Source organism: Sparus aurata, chromosome 10 (assembly GCF_900880675.1).
Source record: "Sparus aurata chromosome 10, fSpaAur1.1, whole genome shotgun sequence".
Lineage (NCBI taxonomy): Eukaryota > Metazoa > Chordata > Actinopteri > Spariformes > Sparidae > Sparus > Sparus aurata.
This window is the reverse complement of record NC_044196.1, coordinates 19959868-19985054: the sequence shown is the minus strand read 5'-3', so window position 1 is coordinate 19985054 and position 25187 is coordinate 19959868. Positions and strand designations below refer to the sequence as shown.

General features: G+C 48.0%; 1 protein-coding gene across 6 annotated transcripts in view; it reads right to left on the bottom strand.

Moving 5' to 3' along the window:
• The window catches only part of pcdh7b (protocadherin 7b), a 118021-nt gene that overhangs the window by 61817 nt on the left and 31017 nt on the right, over positions 1 to 25187 (bottom strand). For 2 of the 6 annotated variants that reach the window (XM_030430126.1, XM_030430129.1), the window contains exon 2: positions 3941 to 4136. The exons of 2 other annotated variants lie outside the window; for them this stretch is intronic. In XM_030430126.1, the coding sequence (XP_030285986.1) occupies positions 3941 to 4136 (196 nt within the window). Of the gene's footprint in view, positions 1 to 3916; positions 4137 to 25187 lie in introns of all 6 variants that reach the window. 2 more of the 6 variants (XM_030430125.1, XM_030430128.1) reach the window with 1 other exon arrangement.

Below are 25187 nucleotides of genomic sequence, written 5' to 3'. Positions count from 1 at the left end.
TGGATGTAAAAGGATAGATCATCGGCAGCGTGACCTACAGCAACAAGCGCGGCACACCACACAGACGCACCCGTGCACTGAACAATATTACATCTCCACTGCCGGGAGCTGTTGAGATCCGCATGGAGGTTACGCATGAAAAACACTTTGCACACCTCAGACACCTCAGTCATGATGAAAGGCCAAATCTGGAAGCGTGTGATTCGGAGGTGTACTTGAACTAACATGGTAAGAATTGAAAAATTCCTCCCCCCCCGGCGACGTGGAGATCAATAATGGAGCGCAAAGTCTTTGACCCGCTGATAACAGCGTACATCTGGAAGGGCTCTTTGACATCCATAACGGCCTAATCGGGTGTTTGACTCCAAACACTCAGCGTTTATGAATATCTGATGAGCACCAGGGTAAGCTTATGAATAAGTGAGGGGCCCAGCTGTGCATCAAAAAGATCAAGACTTCATGGAACGTACCAAAATGCCAAACGCCGAGCAAAATACACGGATCTGTGTGATGCTAAAATTGATGCATTTCTCGTCCTAATAAAGACTCCAAATTGAATTCTTTGAGCTTGGTTCAACCGAACAACAACCCACACATCTGCGGATGAAGCAGAATTCTCCGGACATGCACCTTTTGACTGTCTCTCACTCTGCTGAAGCAAAAAGTCTATCAAGATGAGACAACAGAGGCGGCTTGTCTGCCGTGGAAAGGGTCAAGAATGTGTTCGTATTCCCGCGGTGACCCCAGCACTCCCTGTTTTGAGTCGGTTCTGGAGGAATCTTGGATGGAGAGGTTGTTTTTCCTTTTTTTTTTTTGTTTTCTCTCCGACGCTCCCCGCGGAAAGGAGTCAACCAATAGAAAATAATAAAGTTCGAAACCTGACCTTGATGAAGGAGATGAGGGAGAGAAAACAAGGTCCCTGGGCACATCTGTGCGAGGGAGGAAAGGGAAGGAAAGGACGGATGAAGAATGGAAAACAGACTTTATGTGCGTTGTCTGGGTAAGTCTGCGTAAGTGTGTGAGGCGTGCATTTGTGTGTGTGTGTGTGTGTGTGTGTGTGTGTGTGTGTGAGGCAGACGGGCAGCTGCAGCGGAGGATGATTGTTACTGTGAACATCAATAGGCAGCGAGCGAGTCAGAGCCCGAGAAAAAAGGCACCGAATCAAAAAAGGGACGTTAGCTTTTGTCCACATTTCGCCGTTTCACAAAGCGACGGCAATCTGCCGCAACGGAATCAAATCTTCGGAATCAAAAAGTTTCCAAACTGACAACTCGCTCGTCCCCATCCGCGCCTCAACATAATCGACGCATGCTCACTTCCCCTGGCCCCGCTTCATTCTGGTGTGGTCAGAAAACACACTCTTGCCGCCGCAATCGTGCAGCAATTACCTGTCGCTAATGACGCCCATGCCAGCACTGAGCACCACAGCAAAGCCATCTGCTTACTTTTGTTCCCCCTCTTTCCTCATAACTCCCTAATTCTACAAAAGAGCTTTATATATAATGAGTATGTGTGTGTGTGTGTGAGAGAGAGCTCTGGGTACAACACGAGGGGAAACGCTAATGACCACGGTTAGCATCCCTCAAGAGGCCGGAGCAGTTTGCCGATATTTGCCCTAACCTCAGATGATTGCATTTACTTTACACTTAGGTATTTAGCCGATGCCCTCATCCACAGTGACCTAGCGTAAAGTGAGCAAGCAGCACTTGCAGAGCACTCTGAAGGACACTCAGAAGAAGGAGACACTGCTGCGATTGAATGACAGGATCTGGACCAATTACAGTCTGGCAGACCACAAGGCCGCGGCGCTGCCTGCTCAAACCCCCCCCCCCCCCCCACCCACCCCCACCCGCCCCCGATCGTATCTCGCCCTGCAAGGACTCAGAATCGCATAAATGTGCGGCGAAGATGCAAGATTCAGAGGGCTGATTCGATACTGAAAAACGAAACAGGCGAATATTCCCAGGCAATCACGTCCAATCTCACTTGTGCAGCTGGCCGTCGGTCCGCGCGCACGCTCAAGAACACACACCAGTCGGGGCTGATTTCACCGCAGATAGCGAGCAGCGGCGGAGCATGTTGTTTCTCTTGGATGGAGACTTTGCGAATTGACCTTGACTCTTGTTCCTCCGACAAATCTCCTCCAAAGCTCCGGTTTACTTTCGCAACAGCGCTCTCTCTCAGACCGCGGGAAAAAAAAGGGGAGAATTAACAACATGTGTGCGCTTGAGCAGAAACCAAAAATCGATGGCGGTGTGTGTGTGTGTGTGTGTGTGTGTGTGTGTGTGTGGGGGGGGGGGGGTTGTGTTTTCCATACTTCTAGATGTCACATATTTTAAACGTGGTGCCTAATAGTCCGTCTCAGCGTTAATTTGCTGAGCTGTTTTTTTTTTCTCAAGCTGGATTTTTATTGATAGGCTTTTTCTGATCTAGCTGGGTTGCTTGCTATCGCCTGTCCCTGTCCGATTAATTTGAAAAAAAAAAAAAAGAAACCAAATTGAAATGGGCCTTTTAATTGGCTCTAATTTGGCCAGTAACTGAGCGCCTGTTGATCTGAAAAACAGGGCGATTTTTACATATCCGTGAGGTAGCCCCATCGGCCCACATTAAAAAGCGTTTCAAATCCCTTTTAATCTCCATTAAGGCCAGAATTTGAGGGAGGCTCGCCGCGGACACCTGTGCATTTAACCCCTCCAGGTCAATCTCGCCGCCCCGGGCCTCGCCTTGTGGATACAGTGGAACGCTAGACAGGCCGCATCGATCCGAAATAAGTTAAGACATCATCTACATAACGGCTCCATCCATAAAAAGAAAGGATGTGTATCTTTAAGCCATTTGAATATCCTTATCCTAAGCTGCGGCGGGGAAGCCTCTGCACTTAGGCTTAGCACTCTCAAGACAGCTAGTCCTTGTTAAGCATCGCCTCAGACTCCTAGACTATGAATGGGACCATTACCCCCATCTCTCTCTGCTGCACACCCAGACACACACACACACACACACACTCACACTCACACATATTTTTGGCCTTGGTAGGGAAAACTAGCTCTTGCTAGCTGTGAGAAGGGGAAGATACAGCGCTGCACCCAGGGACTGCCTTTTGCATTAGGCTCCTTTGCCCTCCACCATCTCCCACTCACTTTCTCTAGGCTGCAGTCTTTTCCCATTACAACCTACACAACATCGGCGCCGTCTCCCAATTGCAGAGAAATGAACTCCTTCATCGGGGGGGGTGGGGGGTCCTCGAGCCAAACACACTCCGCAAAATCAGCAAAGCACCTCACTGTCTTTTTTTTTTTTTTGGCTTCCAAACAATTCAAGTTGGGTATTAACCCCCCACCGTTACTCTTCCTTTACTTTATCCCAGAAAGATGTAGAGATTTTGTTGGAGAAAAGAAATCTATATTCTGACAAGTCGAAACCTAGATGACAAAAGCAACTCGACAGGAATTGTAAATGGAGTCCGTCAGAGCTGGAAACTAAAAGGAGAAAGACGATCGGAAAGGTGTTGATTTAAAAGAATATATCTGTTACATATATTCCCTGGTGTGGCCCCTTTGATCGAATAAGCCTGAGACAGAACTATAGCTTTAACAATAAATCCATCACCTCCGTCTTCGCGTGGTGTACATTTATTGAAGGGCTTTAGCTTTAATAAAAGTTGCAACAGCTACTGCATCGCCACATCACACCTGATGCGCTACAGATCTGACTAACCATCGCCGTGAGCCGAAAGCACCTGAAGGATAAACAAAAATTGAAAAGGACAGAACCTGACATGTTTCTGTATGTTTTGTAAGACTAGTCTACCATCGGGCCTTTCTACGTGAATGCTCTAGGCCAAGTATGTGAGTGTTGTAATGGTTTTCTTGTATCTTAGCGTTTTACTTAATCTCCTTTCAGTGTTTGCCCCTACCATTTTCCATGTGCTCTGCCTCACCGACACTGCCATCCGGCGTTGTCCTCTCGTAGCTGTCCTCGGGAAGGGGGAGGGCGCCCAGCCGGGGGCCCGACGAACTCTTGCTGCTGGGCGTCTCCGACTCATCCAGGCCGCTGTCGTAGCAGCTCTGCAGCGATCCCTGCTGGTGAGGGTCCTGGGGCTGGCTCACCACCGAGAAGGTCACTCGGCGAAACGGCTACAAGAGAAACCAAACGGCCGGGGGTCACTATAAAAGGGACTGTTTTTTTTACTTTTTCTTTTGTATTCTTATTGTTTCAGGGTAGCGAGGGAGTTGGATCCTCTGGGATTTCGGGTCAGGAAGGTAGAGAAGACAGGTCAGGAAAAAAAGGGGGCAAGGGTGAGGAGCTATGGAGGAGTCGTAGCTCATTTTTTTTAAGGACACAACCATCAGGGCTAACAAATCTCCAAGCAAGCTGTGATTTCACTTTCCTGGCCCCCGAAAAAATAAGACACAAAACCTACTCCTCTCTTTGACAAAAGCCAATAAAAAACCTTTTATTACCATAAACAAGGTCCTGCCTTTATCCTGCACTGAAAACGTTCAATAGGAAAACCTTGTAATGGGGATATGGAGGAGGCTGTATAAAGGGAGTCTTTCACAGGCTCGCTTGAAGCTCAGGGGACCAAGCAGACGTGGCAGCTGGCTAAACCTGCGTGTGAAACACAACTAAGGAGGGAAGAATGCACCAGCCTCATCCCCTTGTTTATTTTCCCATTAAAGGAGGACAAGGGGAACAAGCATCGGGCTCCGCGGGAGGTCTGATTTGACGCACGTTGAGCGGGAGCACAAAGACGTGGGCGCACAAAACCAGCACGCCTCCTCGACACTGCGTGACCACGTGGACGGCGACGCGGGCTCGATATGTGCAGCCTGCTCGAAACACATCATTGAGCAAAGTCCTGAGTTAAGCAGTAACAGAGCATGTCATTAAAGCCGAGGCCTCTTCCTCACTGTCTCAGTCCGTTTCCCTTTCTTCCGCCTGCATCTCTCAATCCCTGTCTGAGCGCTGTGCAAAGGTAACGGTGGGGAAGGGGGGGGGGATGAAAGAGGGAGAATGAGCATGAGGCGAGGAATGAAAGATCAGGCTTGGTCATTACCAGAATAAATGGCAGAACAAATGGCTAATGCCATTCATTAATTAGACACAAACACAGTCAGAGCTCGCCGCTGTGGCTGCGCATCTTCTCCTCCAGCCCCTCGCTGGACCTCATCACTTGCTCATGTTCTCCTCTCGTCCCCCTCCCTCTGGCCTCCTTGCTTCCTTGTTCCATCATGAGAATATCAAACAGGACAGGGGGCCCATTACTCAAACATTTTCCCTTTCTCCCTCCCTCTCCTTCCATTTGCTCCCCAATTGTCTAACCTGATGAAGTAAAATCTGTGACCAGCCTGTGCGATCGATTACTGCCTCTTTGATTTTTACGTCTATTCATGAACCATCCGAGCATCAGGCCTTGCGCATTAGAAATGGCTGGGCCCCTAATAAATCTGCTTTACTCATATCAATACTCATATCAATACATGTGTTTGTGTTTTCAGCTAAGCTAACTGAAAAAAAAACACATGATTTGGGTCTAAAGCTCTTGCTTGCTAGCTCTCTCTTTTTCTTCTCCTTTCTTTTCTGGCATCTAGATTAGATAGTATTCTGGGTCAAAATAAAAAACAGTTTTCCAAATTAGGATGTACACGATCATTACCCCCCCCTTCCATGTCCAACCCCAGTTGCCGGGCCCCTGAAAGCTGTCGAAGTGTTGCCCCTCTTATGGGCGGCCCTGCATCCTAGAATGTCATTTGATCCGAGACGCAGTTGCCAAAACATCATGTCAAGCTCTTATCGTGCCGAGCGTGTATTTAGTATGCATGAAAGTGTGTCTACATCTTGAGAAAAAGAGTGACCAATGAAGCGTAAATACACATGAACACACACACACACACACACATAAAGGGAGGATTCTCAAGTGTTCTCGCAAGTGTTGACAGGTCACCTTATAAAGGTGAGCATCTTTGTTATTTCAGCTCTCCGAGACACTCGCAGTAAGCGCCCTGAGTCTCTGCCAGACACATACCGCGGAGGATTTTTCTTTTTTGATAATGAAATTTCCCACAAGCCACTTGGAAAAATGGGCTCCTTTTTGCTGTGTGTGGAAATAAAAAAAAAAAAAAAAAGAAAAGAAAAAACAAATTTGCATTTATTTATATATTTCTGCCCGGCTCGCTCTTCTCTGGCTGGCTGGCTAACACAGCAATCTTGGCAATAAATCATGTTTCCATGTAATTACAATCAACACTCAACAAATGAATTGGTATAAATATTCATGCAAATTTCACTTGGATAGTCAAACATTTGTTGCATAATTAAACCAGGGCCCAGAAGGAGAACCGCTCTCTATAAGTGTAATAACACTTGAGATGTTAAGATTATTAAACCATGTTTTGTTGTGGGTTTTTTTTTGCCATTGCTGTTGTTGTTGTTGTTGTTGTTGTTGTCTTGTTTGTTTGTTTTAACTATATTTCTCCGGGCCACTTGTTTGGTGTGAGGTGCGCGATAACAAGTCCCACAGCTTGCGTGTGGTCGGAAAAGAGAGCACTCTGTCTGGATCAGTTTTAGCCGAGTGCCATACTCCTTGGGAAACACGGTTTTCTAATGATACAAATTAAACGACTGTTGCCTAATGAATTGCCGGCGAGTAAGCGTCGCGAGGAAAAAAAGAAACACTCCAGCAGGCGCGCAGCGAAGGGAAAATTGAGTTTGGGAGAGAGAGAAAAGAAGCCGTCGGGAAGGAAGGGGGAAGAAAAAGGTAAACGAACAAATAGATTTTGTTCACCTGAATTTCCCTTTTCTTTGCACTGGAGGGAGAGCGAGATGGAAAGAGAAGGGAGGGAGTGGGGGAAAAAAAGAAAAGAAAAAAAAGCTAATTTGTTTGCAGACCAGAAATGGAGTTCATGCAGAGATCGCCGGAGGCTTTGGATTAGAATCTGCAGCAGCCACCGTCTGCACAGCGACCTTCGCTCCCTTCATTCTGTGTCTTTTAAATAAATGAATAAAATAAAAAAGCGATTCTTTCTTAGTCATTTTTTATTCCCCCTTATATTTGCATTCGTATGCCTAGGTGTGTGTGTCTCGGTTGTCGAAGGGGGAAGAGAAACGAGCGGTCCAGTGAAAACGCATATGGCTTTCTGGCTTTCTTTCGCTTTCAAGTAGTGAAAGGGAAGATCATCTCGGGTGTTTGTCACATGGCCAAACCACAGGGAAAAATTAACAAAATTATCTGCCATGCACACACAACCGGGGTTGACGGCTGGAGTTTTGCTGCCCCGAGGACACTTTAACGCATGAGCGACGGCGAGGGAGGTTTTTACATCGTGGGAAATAAAAAGCAGGCTGTGGGTGTTGCAGTCAAAGTGTTCCCCTCGCTGTCTCCCCATGCTGTCATATGGCACACAGTTGACCCTTTCTCACCAGATACTGGCCACTTTCAGAGCTAGGGGCGTTTTGTTAAGCCTGACTGAGTACATGCCCTTTCCCTCTACCTCCTACCCTGACCTCCCACCCTCGTTGTCCACTCAGCCGCCAATCAATCTACCGGGAACACGAGCACGCACACACACACGTACGCAAGCCTGCTGAAATGTCACGACCTCGTAGTCCCATTTAATTTTAAAAGGGAGCCACTGTATTTTGAACAACACCAATTTAGTTTATTGACTGTCTATTATGTGCTGGTTGATGTTGAAGCTTTGGATTCGGAAATCATAAAACAAAATAAAACTAAGTTAACACTTAAACACTATTGCTAACCCCCTGCTGTGTCCTGCCAAAGTATGACCAAACTTTAAATGTATAGCTTTCATTACAAGTTAGCACTATTTTCCTTTATCTTTACCAGATGCTGGGACCCCGTTTTAGGGTCCCGACGGCGGAGGGCCTCTTAGGGGTGTGCCTGTGATTGAAAGCCAGCTGTGACAGCCACGGGTGACTGAGCAAATCTGTCGTGCTGAAAAATGAACAACGCAAACAAGCCACAGGTTTATTGGGAGCCCTGGCCCAAGCCTGGCCCTGGCCTGTTTCCTGGACGCTAAAGGGAAAACACATGGGGCTGCCCGACTCAAGCCGGAGCCCGGGCCAATAAAAACAGGCCCGTGCCACTCGTGTCAACAGCGTGTGACCTCCCGGATTTGATTTTCATTTCCTCCTCGTGCCAAGCTAAGCGCGGAGCCGCTGTCGGCGGCACTTTGTTTGAGCCGTACCTCTTCTTTTATCTCCCCGGCAAACCTTGAATGAGTAAAACGTTGTTTCGACGTAGAGCGCTCTGCCTTTGTACGAAACCTTGGAGTTTGTCAGATCAGTTGAGAACACAGTCGAAGCAGATCACTCAAGGCTATACAGAGGCTTCGTTGTCAAGTATTTCCTTTAACATTCTCATCATCACATTTCTATCTAATCTCACCCATTGTGTGATAAAGTGTATGTACAAAACGGACAGTGGAGTTTATTCTGCTTGCTAATCCTAACCCTTTTTGCTGTGGCTGTCTGCATTTGTAATGAACCCCGCCCTCACCAGGGCCTCTGGACAGTGTAGAGGATAATGGAACCGATGGAGGTAGGTCTGGTCGGAAAACACAGTGTGTGTAATTTCAGCTGTAAATACCTCTGGCGGATGGCAGTGACCCACTACCGTGAACCACAGGAAGTAATTGTGGCTGGGCTGGACTGGGGGCAAGGGGAGCAAACATAAACTGCTGGGCCAGTGTCTTATTGCAGTCAACCGAGAGAGATGGAGGGATACAGAGAGGAGAGTATGAGTAAGTGAGATGGCAAGAAAGATAAAGAGGCCAGTCGAACATGCGTGTGTCCGGGGGGGGGGGGGGGGGGTTACAAAGAAAGATGTGGGAGTGATACGCAGGTATGGTCGTGATTGCCAAAAGTGCCAGTCGGTAATTAAGATGCCATGTTTCATTTTTAATGGGCAACCAGACAGTGACCTGCGATACGCCACCTGAGACACCCAGAAAGTGCCAAAAAGCCACGGTACACCAAACAACATACTTGCCGGGGATCTTAAATTGGCTCTAACCCAATGGCGGCTGCTTGCTTTGCAGAGCTTGAATGCAGGCGGTAGCGGCTTGGTGTAATTCCAATGCTCTGAATTAAAAAAGGATCACGAGATACACTGATGCCGATGCGATAAATGAGACAAATGCCCTCAAGGTGAATGTCTTGCTCGGGAATCAATCGGAATCTGATCTGGGTGGATTCAGGTTCTGTTTGGGTGCTGCTCAGTTGCACTTAATTATGCTAAAAGCTAAGCTAAGCACAGAAAGCCCCGGACCTCGCCGGTCCGAAACAAGAGACAGAGTGAGGATGGTTCCTCAGGTGCGTTTAGCCCCCCTGTGAGCACCCGGGGGATTTCAAAAAGAGTTTTTTGTTTGTTTGTTTAGGGCTGAGTAAGTTGTGGGAATTCTGTCAGAGCGGTGGGCTGCAGCTTTGTTAGTGCAACCCCTCCTGCAGAGTCTCAGGTATCACATTCTAGCCTGACTGATAGCTTTGGCCCTGTCAAGCTCCAGCGCTCCTATTCCCTTCCTCGCCTTCCCTCGCCTTCTTCAAACTTCTACTCCTCCGCACACATTCCTCCCCAGGTCACTCAGGATGTAGAGGAGAAACCGGGGCAACGCTTCCAAAGAAACACCCGAGACTCCCGGAAAAAAGAAAGAAAAACAGATAAGTTATCTTCTGAGTCAACAAAGATGCAAAGGCAATTTTTTTTCGCTCCCTTTTTGTTCTATTCTGCTGAGTTTGAAAAAGAGTTGTTTTTTCTTTACATCCTTTAAGTCAGCCCGGCTCGCAAGGGCATCCAGCTGTCAGCTCCTCGCCTCGACAGCGAGCACAACGATGCAAGTGAAAATGATGTGATGGGTTACACTGCCAGATCTGAATGCCAGTCATTCATTAGAAATGACGGCAGAGAGAGCTGTGAGGTCCTCCGATCCACATGGGCGCAAAGCTTGATAATAACATCTTAAACACCTTTAAAAACACCTTTATTGCAGGAGGTGCAGACGATACGGGCAACACACCGCACAACCTCGTTAAAGAGTTGATGATGCCATTAGCGCTCTCCTGTTGATCCTTGCGATCATGAGAGTATTTTCGACCCTTCCATTTTTACCATGGGATCGTTTTATGATCTGACGGCGCACCGATCAACTGAACGTCCTACAGTGCTTGTCCACTGGCCTTCCCTTAAGTCTTTACTGACCCTTTACTGCAGTCTTTGGCAGAGTGTGTGCTCCAGTAAGAAAAGGCTATTTCATAAATCCCAGAAGACAGCAGGAAACCGAAAACATGAAGTCCCCTACGCTTCCAGAAAATTGTATGGTTGGGGTTGTGCCACGAAAAAGTTGTTGCTAGGCACAAAAACTACTCGGAAGGAACTCCAGGGGGATGAATTCTTCGTCTCAGAGCTCGGGCCTTGGGAACCACTTCGGATTGCGAAAAAAAAGGAAGTGGGATCTGAAGTGAAAGTTGGAGAGGGCATGAAAAAGGAGGGTGGGGAACAAAGAAGTGGGAAAGGAAGGGAAATGGTTTCATAAGGAAACAAGAAAGTGGGTGATCCTTCAATCCCAAGCTCCATTTTTCTTCCTTCATCCACATCTCCTTTAGTCTTTTCTTTTCCCCAGTGCGTTTGGAATGTCTTTGGAAGAGTGCCACAGCTAATGCTTTCACATTAGCATGCACCACATGCACGCAGCCGGAGAGACAGACCCGCAAGGAAAGACAAAAAAAAAAAAAAAAAAAAAAATGGAAAAAAAAAAAAAAAAGATCACACATGGTTACTTTCTTAAAGTCTGGGCTAAACTTTTAATTGCTCTTCAAGTGGCGGATTAGGCCACTGGTGTAACAGAGATACTATTCTGGGGGGATGCGTTTGAACATCTTCAGAAGCTTAGCCCAACCCCTGACCTGTTCTGAATGGCAAAGGAGAAGTGTTGTGTTTTTTTTTTTTTCCAGTTGATGTGTTGGGGGGGTGGGTCGAGGGGGGGGCGTTGGGTGTTGAGTGGCGGTGGATTAGCTTCAAGCTGACAAATAACGCCCTTTGTGGGGATTCCGCTACTTCTGTGCCGGGCCCGCAGGAACATGGCAAGGCTGGTGTCGTGCAGCTGATAGCTCCGCGGCTAAACTAGGACACGAGAAGGAGAAATGAAAGTGTCGTCGCTCATAAAGGCGAGGCTTGTCGTCCACCAAATGACTAATGTATTCCTGTGTGTGCTGTGGTGCACTTTTTGCGGATTTCCAGAGCCATATCCACAGCTGTCGGACGCGAGTTTGTGTTACACCCTCTCATTATGAATGGATGCGGCCTTCTCCTGTGTCGCCATGTTAGAGCCGTTCCGCTGACACAAGCGCTGGCAGACATTGGGAATGAGTGTCAACCAAACCTTGACCCTGGTGTTGCTTACAGAGTGTCTGCTTGCGAAATCTTGAGATCGCATTTCCTACTTTTTCAGCCCTTGTTTTGTACGCTGACACCTGAATGGCATGCCACTCATGGCGCCCGTGCATGTATCAAGTGAAATCGCTCCATGTGCACTGAGGCATACAAGTGTCTCTTGTCTATCTGCGAGTGTAAATCTATGTGTGCGTGTGTGTGTCATGTCTTTGGCATTGTCATGTCATTTCACATGTCACCCAGCCATCAGCTTAGGTTCCCAGATCTGGCACCGGAGAGGGCGGCGGCGGTGGGGGCTAGGTGTCGTGTGTGTGGGGATCCATCACAGCACTGGCAGCACTGCATCTGACCAACGGCCTACTACTGTCAGCCCGTGACGGGCCCGAGGCCGCCGCTAACGCTAGCTTGTTGTGACACGGGTCTGGGTGTCAGCAGAAAAGCCATGACACGGCATCAACGAGGCCCCCGGAGCTGGCGCGGTGAGCAGCCAAATGCCGGGGGTTGAGTGTCGGATACGAGATGCAGCGGCGCGCTTGTTTTGCGACCTGTCCCGGCTGAGCGAGATTTAGAAGCCGTCACGCGCTGTATGTAAAGAAATAAATGTCACCGCGGAGAGTTAAAAAAAAAAAAAAAAAAAAAAACAGAGATAGGATCTACAGGGACAGGCGGATCGTGAAGGGGAGGATAAAGAACGAAAAAAAGGGTAGATAAGGGAAGGAGAAAGAGAATGAGACAGGCTGATAAATGATTCTTTATTTACCATCCTGAGTCACTGATGACAGATAACCTGCATTTAGGGGGATCAGGGCTGCCATCCAAACAGGCAAAAGAGAGAGGAGGGAGATGGATCGGGGGAGGGTTGGAGAGCATATCCAGCGTATCCGCTAATGAGGCGTTCTATTTGAGTATGATCATGCAGGCATGTATCATTCAAGTAGGGTAAGTAGTGTGCGTCTCCTGTCCGTGCTGCAAGAGTGTGTGTGTGTGAGTGTGAGTGTGTGTGTGTGTGTGTGTATGTGTGTCCTCCTGTCCTCTTTAGAAACACCCACGCTCTCCTCGTTCATCGGTAAATTACCACCAGGTGGCGTGTCTTTGCCTCGACGCAATCAACTGTATATACCGATCATATCGCTCACACACACACACACACACACACACACACACACACACACACACACTCATTTCCCTTACAGGTCCCATCCGCCACCTGTTCCTGACAACACAAGCATAGGACAATTACGATCCAGACAATTACGAAAACAATTATTACAAATAAGTAATTAAACCCCAACGTCAGGATAAATAAACTGATGGTGAGAAGGGAGAGGATGAAGGAGGATGGGATAATAGAAAAAAAAAAAAAAAAGCCCAAGGCAAGTGAGGGGAAGGAATGAATAAAGAGCAGCGGGATAGGAAAAGGAATTGAAAGAGATGTGTGTAGTCGCCAACATGCTACACTCTGCCGATGCAACACGAGGATTATGAGGAATGGAATGGCTTCACACGCGCACATTTAACAGACCCCGAAAACTTGGCAGGGAAGATACGTCTCCCCCCCCCCCCCGACATTTCCTTCCCTTCGCGCTCCCCGTCCCGCCGTCCTCGTTCATCATCTCAACTTAGCCCCCTCTTATCTCCCAACTCTCTCCCCCCTCTCTCCCCTATCTCCGTCTCTGTCACTCCCGCCCGCCCCGCTCCCTCCCAACCTCGCTATCTTGGTTCGAGATCACGCAAGGTCAAACCTCCCCGACATTTGATGGATGAAAATGGAATTAAGATGAAAGCACACTTTCGGATAATGAAGATGTGCGGCGGGAGATTAGGAAGCTGGGGAGGCTGCCGAGGTGCCGACCAAATTAATATTGAAATTTATGTGTGTTTGGCTCGGGCCCAGACAATCCCCATGTGTTATTTTCACCAGGGGGGCCAAAGTGGAAAACATAACAAAAATTTTAATAGTGTTTGAGGAGGGAAAGTGGAAAGGCGGTGCCTTTTTTGTTTTTCCAGCCGACAGTGCTCGTTTTGTCTGACGTGGGAATGCAAAGTGAGGCGGCGCACAATGCAGCCAAGGAGCGACGCGCACACCTGTGGGACTTTGTGCGTGTCGCGTTTGAAGGACTAAACGGCCCCGAACTCACGCCCGACGTTTCAAGGGTGGCTAAAGCGCGCGCGAATGCGCGTTTGCACGCGCCCGTTCTGATGTTTGCGTCGACTTTTGAAAAAGGCACATTTAGCAAAAAGTGACACACGTAGGCAGACACATCTTACGAGCCAATCTTCCCCATCTCTGCAGCTCTAAAGGGCTGCCTGGATCAGTGTACGTGTGTTTGAGGAGCGTGTTACGGAAGATAGGCGAAAGGGATAAGGCCCCGCGCCTCAGAAGGCATCAAAGACAAGATGGTCTATCAAGGCCCCGTATCGCTGTCTGATGACGGCGATATGCACACTAATCCGCATGTAAAATAGTCCTCTCCTCCAAGGCACTTCTTGGAGTGCACTTAGCGAACTATCTCTCCCCCTTCTCGCTTTGTGTTTGACACTATTCCCAGTGAAGGAGGGGAAAAAAAGAGAAGAGAAAAAAGAAGGGGAAGATCCAACATGCGCTCTTAAGGTCTCATTTTCGGCTCCGGCCCTATTAGATCTCATTACTCAGTTGTTGACCGGGCAGCCATTTTGGGGGGCAGCTAATGGGAAATTTGATAATGGCGTCAGGTTGTTTTGGTCCCCGCTGTCACGGCGCTCCTCGCTCGCAGTGGCACTTTGTTAAGTGCCAGGAGTGTCAAAAAAAAAAAAAATCCCAATTAACAGTGCAGCTTGTTTGTTCCCTCCGGTATTTCAACCCAGTGAGTCAAAATAATGCAGAAAAAAAACATCGTCGGAGGAGGAGGAGGAGTACAAAAGAAATCCAAGTTCAATTTGGCCCTGTTTCTGTCCTCTGTAAGCTGCAAGCTGTTCCCCCTTATTGAATAAGGAGGAGGGGAGGGACTGGTCAGGTTACATAGGACAGTGCCAACAATGGAGCTCTTTGTTAAGACATTAAGTAAACAAGGCGAATGCAGAAAATATTGTCGTCTTCTCCCGCCTTAATCAAAGGTTACAGAGAGGTCAAAGAGGCATGATTACCGGACACCTGCGCCTGCTCTCCGCTGAGCTGCACACCCGTGACCCCCCGCGCCATCACTCCCCAACCTACGAGTAAGCGTGCATTTGTGTGTGTGTGTGTGTGTGTGTGCGCGCCTGTGTGCGCGCGCGTGTGTGTTTCACCTATCACCTTACCGGCAGCTGGTATCCTAGGAAGAAGGGAATCGTCAGTGAAGCGGCCAGCGAAGGCAGAGGATGATGGGAGATGGTGGGTGGCAGCAGCAGCGCGCAGGGCGGGCAGATGGGACGGATCCAGTGTCTCGTTCAAATGCCGCTCCCCCCCCCCCCCCTCCTCACCCCCATCTCACCTCACCCCACCCCCTCCTCCCTCACGGCGCAGGTGAAAGCACCTTACTGTATGCATACCATCCCCCGCCCCCCCCTTTCGCCCTCTCTGTACTTTTAATCAAGAAACGAGAGGACAGGGCGCTTCCAGGGAACAATGGCCGCTATTGATGTAACCTAAGCTAGCGGAGAAAGGTAGTGGACAAATCACACACACACACACACACACACACACACAGAAACAGTCCGCGCATTGACAGCACCCGTTCTGCCCACCGACTCCATGAGCAAGGTGGCGTGTTTGTGTGTGTGTGCGTGTGTGTGTGGTAATGGGGGGGGGTCATTGACTCCGAGATGGTCATTGATTTAAAGTGACGCCCGCGTGACAGATAATAGTGACGCTTGGTAGGGAACGGGCGCAGTGCATCACGTGCGGCATCAGGAAGGATCCATGACGCCGGATCAATGAGGAGGCATGAAGCCGGGAGGGGGGTAGCGTTATGTGTGTTTGCGCTCGGGCTTTTTTCCTGCGTCCTTGTGGATTTTTTCTTTTTTTTTTTTCCCTTTACAGGGAGCGCGGATGAGGGATGCGCTCCTCTAGTCTCCCACCTCTCCTTTTCATTCCCCCCCTGCCTCTATCTTCCCTCCTCTGTCAGCCAGCCACAACAGTACTGCTTGAAAAAACAAGCCGAGACATCAAAAAAACTCAAGGCCAGAATCGAGGCTGTCACATAAAAAGACAAAACATCCATTTAATTTGAGCTCGTATTACATTGCCATTTTTTTTTTTCTCTCCCCGCTTTGATAGAAGAACAATGGCCAGGATTCGCCTCAGACTGGGCCGCTTCCAAACCCCGCCGCTCTGCAACACATAGTTTCTGCCGAACTGGTTTTCTCCCCATTCACTTCCTCGCAACAAAGCCGACTGCTAGCAGGAAAGCACAGCGTCCCGCCGCACTAATGATGGCCCACTCATCAGACTGGCTAATTTAACCCCCCTGTGTAAATTGAGAGGTAGAGGTCATGGTGAGTAAGGGAGCGGGCGGACTGGGATGGAATTCATCTGAAGCAAGCAGCTTTTCCGCTTAAAACAATAATCAGATCTGAAAAAAAAAGGAGAAGGAAGAAAAAAAAAAACAGCCGCCTGGCCCACATTTCTATGCTAACAAGGAAATTGGGTGTGTTTTATTTATTCTGCAGTGCAGACCGCATTATTATGAATTTGGGGCATTGGAAGAGCAGTTATTTAGAAGGCTACAGTTTCAGTCATCCCCCATGTATTTACTCTCTACCCTCCCTTTCGCTGCGCCTCTGGTCCTCTTCTTCGGCCAGAATCAAAAGCAGGTCAGGCGTAGATGACAACTCAATAAGCGTAATACACACTAAGCGTAATACACCGAAAAGTGAGCGGGGGGGACGGTTGTTAGCATGCAACACAACACCGCGACGAGGCGAAATGCGTCACCGAGTGTTCTTGCAGGTGCTTTCTGCCTTCGTTCGCTGCTTAAACATCCGAAGACAGCTGTGGCGGCCTCTATCTTAAGTACACAGTCACAACGCCGATGGTGTTTTCAATCTGTTTTCAAGGCGCCATTGTTATTTTCTTTCCCCCACAAAAAAAAAAAAAAAAACACAAAACAACGCACTGGAAGGTATCCTGGAAGGTATCGGCCCATCCAGATGTGATCATCAACCATTAGCGAGTTTTTTTTTGTGTTTTTTTTCCCAGCACCGACATCTTTTCATTTCTCATCCATCTGTCAAGAATATTACCCAGCGAGTCATCCATCACACTCGATCCGACCTCCCCCCCCCCCCAATTCTCACGCCTCCTGCTCCACTTATCGCAATACTTTTCGGAGGCGAGGCGTAATACTAACAAGGCGCGCGGGACAAAAGACGAATGGCGCGTCGGGTTAGTAAATCTGCAGATAAGGTGAGCGGCGTGACTCACATTAGTCCGTGTTAGACCTTGGGAGAACTTCCTGGTGTCTTCACGCTCACACACTCATGAGTAAAAGGTCCCTGTCACTCTTCGCTCCCTCTCCACTAATGAGTTCCATTTCTTTCCCCGCATTCCTTTACACGACCCTATCAACCTCAGCCGTGTAGAGTTGCGGTGCCACCATCTCCCGGTCCCTCTCTCTCTCTCTCTCTCTCTCTCTCTCTCTCTCTCTCTCTCTCTCTCTCTCTCTCTCTCTCTCTCTCTCTGCCTGCCTCTCCATACTCTCCAGTGCAGCCCGATCTCCGTCGAGCCCTACAATCTAGTTAATATTTCATCAAGTGGGGAATTTCACATCTGTAGGTCACATTCTGGGCCTCGGCAATTAGAAACTCAAACAGCGACCTGGCTTGCTTCTCTAATTCTCCTTCTTCTTCTTCGCCTCACCCTTCCCGCGCGCCGTTTTTCTTTTTTTTTCTTCTTTTTTTTTTTTTTTTTCAAAGGGAATTAACAAGTTGAAATTAATTTGAGGCCCTCGCCGAAGTCCTGGCGGCGCAATCAGCGAGTGACCGCGAGTGTGGCGGAGGATGGAGGGGGGGGAGGGGGGAGCGCGAGGGAGGGCCTGTTGATGCGAGCGATAGAGTCAGACGGAGAGGCAGAGATAGCGGAGAGACCACCCCGAGTCCACATGAATTAAAAAAAAAAAAAGATTCAGGGGTTTGAAGTGTTGCGCTGCTAGATCGGAAGTGACCGCACAGATTTCTAGGGCGAAATCCCTCGTTTGGGAAGCCGAGGACGTGTTCAGCACCGAGGCGGATGGAGACACAATGAGCCGGAAACGGCGGCTAATTAAAGGCGCGTCCGCACAAGTTTGTGGGTTTTAGCCAAATAAATATTTCATTGTGCAGAGATAAGTGTGCGTTCGTTCCTCTGAATGACGAATTTTGGAAGTTTGTGCGCCTCTTTTCTTGTTTTCGTGTTTGTGCTGTAATTACATGCACCGAGGGACATCTGCGCGGGCGCATTAAGTGTGTGTGTTGCGTGGGTCGAGAGTGCACGCTGGATTCCGTGGGTTTACCCTAGATACAGTATCCGAACTGGATTAACAATGCCTCGCTTGCTGCAAGATCTTTGATTAACCCGCCGCCTATACCTCGCCGCATTAGGAGGCTTAACAATAGGATGGCCGGTCTTAGCATGTTCACATCTAATGATAAATCCCCCCTCCCGGAACAAGATGGCGCCAGCAGCGAGGGAAACCTAAAGGGGGATCCTCAGCCGCTCAACGCTGTCCAAATGTAGGACGACGTGATCACTGAGATGTTCAGCGGCGCTTCCGCTAGGATGTCAACGCAGCCGCTCTGGAATGGATTTAAAAGGATCACTGGGCCTTTATCTGCTTAAGATACTGAGAAGAGTTTACATAAACACAGACATGTCTCATCATGCTTTTACAGACAACAAAACAATGTTGTCATTAGGGCCCGTCTAATGCTTTTCGACAGGCGCAGCGGGGGTCAGGAGTCCCTCCGAGTTCCAGTGATTATTAGCAATGACCACTCAGAGCCCTGACCCGCACTGCACTGCAATACACGACCCTGTGACCTTCCTGTTTGCTAGCCCTGCCGAGAGCTAATACGTATTGATCGCGAGTGTGTGGAGGAGATGTGGGTAGAATTAATGTTAAAATCTGACAAAAAAAAATAAAAAATAAAATAAAAAAATCACTCTGGCAACTACAGGTCCCTGCTGGGCTAATTTGAGCAGGCAAACAAGAGAGGCAGCCCAGCAATCTGGCAAAATAAAAACCAATGCTCCCCGCCGCAGCCAGCCATCCAAGGCCATCGCACAGAGAAATGGCGAAAATCCACTGAATCTTTCTCGGAGTTACAGTCTCAGCACAAAGCTCAGAATGCGAGCCAGCGAGCGCGGCGTTAAAAAGGGAAAAAAAAGCAATACCAAGCGGAGCGCGCACCTTTTTTTTTTTTTTACCGAGGTGAAAACTTTCGCACTTTCGTCCGATTCCAGACACGCCCACCCCACACGTAGCCCAGATCTGTCCATCAGCCGTGTGTTTAGCCAACCTGAAAAAAACAAACAACGAAACCCCAAAAAAAAAAAAAAGAAAAGAAAACTGCCCCAATCAACACAGAAGCTGAGGCTTGTCAGTCACACATTAGCAGCCAAGTCACCACAAGGCAGAGGAGGAGATGAGGCTGAATGCTTATTAGTGGCTGTGAAATCTTAGCCCCAAAGCTTCTCTTGCATTCACAGGCTTCAGTCAGAAAGCACCATTGCTTTTTCTTTAAGAGGATTTTTTTTTTTTTTGCTTTTTTTTTTTTTTTGGCAGCGTTTCTGTTTTTGCACAAATTTATACAGGAGTGAAGGAAGGCAGGGAAGTGAAGGGGAAGGACGAGGGAGAGGAAGCACCATTATGTCCAAAACGCTGATGTTGTAAGCACGCGGATGCCTCCCACTTACTCAGACTGTTACTGTAAGCGTAAGAAAAAGAGAAGTTGTTTGATATAGTGTGTTCCCAGAGATTAGGAGGCTTCTCTTTATCCCACGCAAATTGACTCTGCAGAGGAGCGCCGATTGGCTGTGTAGACTTTGGCCATCGACTGAGAACATTTGCTGTACATTTATATTCACAATTAGAGTCAGTGAATGGAAACTGTACAAGTTCAACTCCCACAAGGTGGTTAAGCCGTGGTAATGCTGTGTCTTCCTTTTCTTTTTTTTCTTTCTTTTAATACTGAGGCCTGTTCCCAAGCTATTTGATCCTTCATTATCCTAACCAAAATAAAAAAAAAGAATTTACACAGACGGCTCGGAAACAAGCCAACTCTCACACGTACATCTTTAGAAAGATCCCACGTGTGCGCACACGTGGACGGAACTTTCATACATTAATGAAAGCGTACATCCATGCACAAAGACCACACACCCACGGACACACACACACACACGGAAAAGAACCAATTCACGTCTGCGCGCTCGCATCCGATGGACGTGGCATTTAAATGGATGTGACATTAAAACAGGCACGGTTCAGATTCACACTCCCTCTCTCTCCCTCTCTCCCCCTCTCTCTCCACATCAATGTTGAAAGAACGACGTCTTAACATATTTGTCAAACAGATGCAGCGACTTTACACGTTTGCGAAGGAAGATGTGCAATATGCAGAGAGCTTTAAGTGTTTTCTGTTTGTCGGTGGCGAGGATGCACAGCATGCTGTCAGTCAAGAGCTTGACCGAATTTCAAAACGCACTCCCACTCGCGGGTCCGCTCGATAGTTGAGTCACCGGTAGAAGGAATGACAGCGATAAGAGAAGGAAAAACAAAAAAAAAAGGAAACTAGAATGGTACTCAGTAGAGCGCACACCTCCGCCATGGCCCAACAGTACCCCTTTAAAGGTGCAGTACGTAAGATTTGGCCATCTGTTGAATTCATGTTCCAAACATCACCAGTAACTGCTACCTGGAGAGGCCATGGGCTTGTTAGCTTTCAGGCCCAGAGCTAGCTGTTTAGCATGCTGACTTCTACACAGTGCATGAATGCCCTTGACTTGATGTCAACACTGTTATTTCTTAACATTCCGTTGATGATATAGTTTACTTTTTTAATGTTTTAAACCAAAGTTCCTACATATTGCCCCCATAAATAACCCCATTCAATGAAGCCTAATCCAAAAAAAAAAAAAAAAACATATTTAAACCCACCAGATCTAGATTTGTGCTCAGTACGTGCTCACTCATCAGCCAGCCACCTAAATGTGCCACCTAAATATGCCAGACTCCTTTTCATCAAGATGTCAAAATCCATTTTGCAGTTTTAACAAAAGTTTAAAAAAGTTCCTCGGAATTGCCCTTTATCTGGATCCAAAAGTTAGCCGGGTCTATACTGGGCCAAGACACATCCTCTATCCAAGTTTTGTGGAAATCCGTTCACTCGTTTTGGTGTTATCCTGCTCACAAACCAACCATGCGCGCCCAGAGATCAGGTTCTCGCAGCAAACCGTGCGCCACAATTACGATGGCAGGCTAATGGGAACGCAAAACAAAACAAAACAAAACATATTTTTAGTTTTGCTTCGCAGTCCAAGCATATGCGCTTTGGACTGCATTCCACGAGAAGAAGAAGGCAGGCGCGTACCCCCGCTAGCATGTGTCTCTCCACATTATCCCGCCTCTCGGTGTGTATCAACCCGAGGATTGACCATCAATCGCGCACCGTCCCTGTTCAATCTGCTCGCTGTTTGATCTCGGCAAAGGCAGAGCCAAAGAATAAACAACTCTATCACAGAAGGATTTTGCATACAAGAGAAAAGCAAAGAGATACAAAGCAAACAAATAAATGTGCCAGCCCGTATGAAGAATTTCTGGGCTGCGTAATTAGGCAACATTCATAATACATGACCGGAGGGAGAGAGGGAGGAAGTGAGGGGAGGAGAGAGAGAGCGAGAGAGAGAGAGGGAGGTAGGGGAGAGGCAGCTGAGTGTGGAAGGCAAGGGGGTTGGTAATGCCTGATCCGCTGTCATTGATCAGTGTGCGCAAGTGTGTTTATTTCTGGTCGCCTCCATCATGCGGCCATTCGCGCGTCCCCCTGCTCCTCCGCGCCGGTCTCGGTGTGTGTGTTTGTTTGTGTGTGCGCGGCATGATGGAGGCAGAGGGCCCGTGGCAGGTAGAAAATGGCCCGGGCCTTTTCATTTGACACCGCTGCGCCTTCAAACAAACTACCTAGGGCCCCCGCGCACACCCATAATCCATTCAAGGTAGCAAGCAATTTTCATTATTGACTGGTGAGAAACACAAGGCAGGAGAAGGAGAGAGAGAGAGAGAGGGCGAGACGGAGAGGAGAGGAAGGGAGCGAGCGAGACGAGATGGAAAACAAAAAAGAGAATGGCGCGGCTGAGCGCGTGGTGGTGGTGGGGGGGGGGATTGAAAGTAGTAAAGAAGGGGGAGAAGAGGAAAAAAAGAGGTTGGGTAAAGGAGAGAAAATAGATTACAAATAAAGAAAGGAGGGGTAGATGGGAGGAGAGATAGACGTGATTGAGAGTGATGCGTTTGGAGCGAGGCGGGGAGGGCGGGGGGGGGGGGGGGGATGCAATCATGGGAGGTGCTAATGTATGGGCGCAGATATGGGAAGTTCATGTTTATATCATCTCGTATATGAACGTGGTGATCAACAGGGGTGGAGCCCGCTATGCTAAATCCGGACCTTGTGAAGAGGGCCGGGGTTGGGGGGGGGGGGGGGGCGGACGTGGTCGTGACCGTGAGCTGATGGATGGCGGAAAGCAAAAAATCGTCCACACACACGCACTCCTCTCTTTCGTCTCTGTCGCATTCGTGTTTTTCCCTCCCACCAAAAGCGAGAGCTCGTAATACAGATTTAAACCGCAGGTGAAACTCGACCGCCGCTTGTCATTTCTCTGCAGTTTTTACAGTATCTGGCTTTTTTTTTTTTTTTAAAGATCTGTCAAGAATATTGACAGGGCCTTTTGGGATAGACTCATTGAAATGCAGCTCGGCAAGCCGCCGATAGACGAAGCGCGGGGAGAGGGCGCGGGCAGCTCGAGGGAAAGGAAGGGGTGACGAGGCGGGTGTGGAGAGTTGTTAATGCTTATGAGAAATCCCTCAGATTTGTATGGTTTAACACCCCCCCTCCCCTCAACACCAAAAATGCCTTTTAAAGTCAGGCTACCTATCCAGAAACACTTGAAAGTATGTTTTATGATAAGGACTCGAGCTGTACATTATTCACCGCGGGGCCTCCTGAGGCTGTCGACAGGGGGCTTCCTCTGCTTGTACCCATAGAGGGAAGTTATGACCAAAAAGAAAGCGATGAGGAGGGGTTTAGAAAATAAGGGGAAATGATTGATATTCCGTCCTCGTCTTGTTCCAGTCAAGTGACAGAAATTCCTCTCACTGTGTCTTTCTATCTCCCTCCATCGCTCTAACAACCTGAGCCAGCAGCCAGGAAATGAGCTGGGTTTGTTTTGTTGGAAGTTTTTTTTATTTTTTTTATCTTATATATATTCTGAATAAAAAATGACACTTGATTTGTCAGCCACTGATTTGGCATTGGGGGGGGGGGGGGGGGAGGTTTGGATGGGGGGATTGGGCTGCACGTGCCAATGCTGGCAGCCGCTCTTGCGCCGCTGCGGCATCCATCAAGCCCCAACAAATAAGCAATAACCGCGCCGATTGCGGCCAAATTTCTCCCCTGTTTCGCATTCATCGCCGCACTTCCTGCCTCCAAATCCCTTATGCTAACATCCCGGTTCCCTTTCCCCTTATCTCCTCCTCCTCATCCTTTCAGCCTGCCCGCCTTTCTCCACAGTCACATCATCTCTCTCTCTTTCTGTCTCTCTAACACACACACACACACACACGTTACACTTACGGGGAGTGTGTCTAAGATTATGAGTCTCTCCTCTTTTCTTTTTCTTTTTTTTTTTTTCCTCTTTTACGACAGGGGCCAGGGCCTGAAGTTGCTTCTGTCAGCACAATAAGGCCCTATAATGGATGGTAATCATTCAGCGAGCGTGGCAGCTACGGCTAGCCTGAAAAAAAAAAAAAAAAAGAAAAAGAAATAAAGTGAGTGAGTGAGGGAAGGAGAAAGAGAGGGGGAGAGAGAGAGAGAGGCCTGGCTCCGCCACTGCTAATCTCAGCTAATGGCTTCTGCAGAGCCAGGAGAGAGCAATACGCACTAATAATGCAGCGGGGGAAGAAATGGGGGGATTGGGCGTGCAGGTTGGAGAGGTTGGTGATGGGTGATGGGCGACGGGGGGGGGGGGGGGGGGGGGGGGGGGGGGGGGGGGGTCAACTGAGTGTTCTGAAAATGTGGAAGGGGGGGTGGTTTGAGGAAGAGAGAGAGGAAGAGAGTGAGTGAAAAGGAGGTAAGGGGAAGGTTGGATAAAGGAGGAGGGGGAAAGGAAAGCAAAGTCAGCTTAAGCGCAGGGTTTAATAGCATCATTATTACGGGGAGGCACCCACTATGGGATTTAAAGCCAAACACACTCACACTCTCTCTCACACACACACACATACACTCACTAATATGCACAAGTCAATTTAAAGACTTGTTCACACTGATGCTATAAATCACCGAGCCATTCATCGGTTATGGCTCGCAATGTTCAGGTATTTTCCCACTAACATGAACATTTCAAACAAAATGTTATTTTGTCTCAAATATACAGCATTTGGGGGTAAAATACCTTTGTCGGCTCTGTCTTCTGGAGAAAATGGAAAGATTGGTGCCGCCCTTGTATCGGTCCGGTAAATACAAGGCTATAGCCAGCAGCTAGTTAGCTTAGCCTACCATAAAGAAAGGGGAGAATGAGGTAGCCTAGCAAAACAGCAAGCCTGGCTCTGGACAACACCAGAAAAAACCTTGTCCCTGGACCGCTAAAGCTAAGTTAGCGCATTAACATTTTGAATCTGATTAGCTAGCTTTGGCAAACTCACAGACATGACAAAGTATAAGAAGTTATTGCTAATGGCCACAATAATAAAGTGATCCTTTGTTTTTTAGATTAAACATGTTAATTAGTTAGTTTTAAGTTATGGTAGCCGATTTTATTTCACTTGACTTCACTTGACCAAACTGCACTATTTCAAGACATTTTGATCAAGATAGGCTAGTGTGGCTGCTTGCTTTAGCCTAATAAGCTAAACAGTCAAGATATAACGTGCTAAGCAGTTAGCTTAAGTATCTCATAGATGGATTTTGTTATTTTCAGACAGAGCTGGGCTAGTTTACCCTCGTTTCCTTTCACCCTCTTTCCAGTCTTTTGGCTATGCTAAGCTAACCGGGCTAAACTAAGCTAATCTTGTCATCTAATGCTGCATTTTACAAAAATGTTGAAATATTGCTTCAAAAAAAAGATACATTACGGGGGATCTGGCTGCATGCGTCTGATGTGCAGAGCCCCAGGAGAGAATGTGGTGGGTGCAAGGAAGAGCTCAATGATAACGGAAGGCAGGAGGAATAGCCCCACTACACCGGGACATGTTGAAGCTGTTTCCTATATGAGGAGAATGGCTGAAAGTTGCTTGTGGATTTTTGGATCAGAGCTAATAGCTGAGCAAACAACCCTTGCCCCATGCTCATTAGTCGTGAAGATAGAATTATCTGTACCATTGAGAAGATTTTAGGATTCCCCCCGTGGATTGGATGTAGCTCAATAAATGCTTTCCACCTGTGCAGGTTGTGACCTTTTGTACCAGTCAAACATATCATCTGACATTTTTTCTTTGTCAAAAAGAAAAAAGCAGAGAGCCGAAAGCCAATAATCCTGTGGCAGGAAAATAAGCAAAGAAGGGAGAAACAGATTCATCTGGAGACAGAAAATCCAATCTTTAAATACAGGACTGTAAACAATCATGATTTGACAATGCAG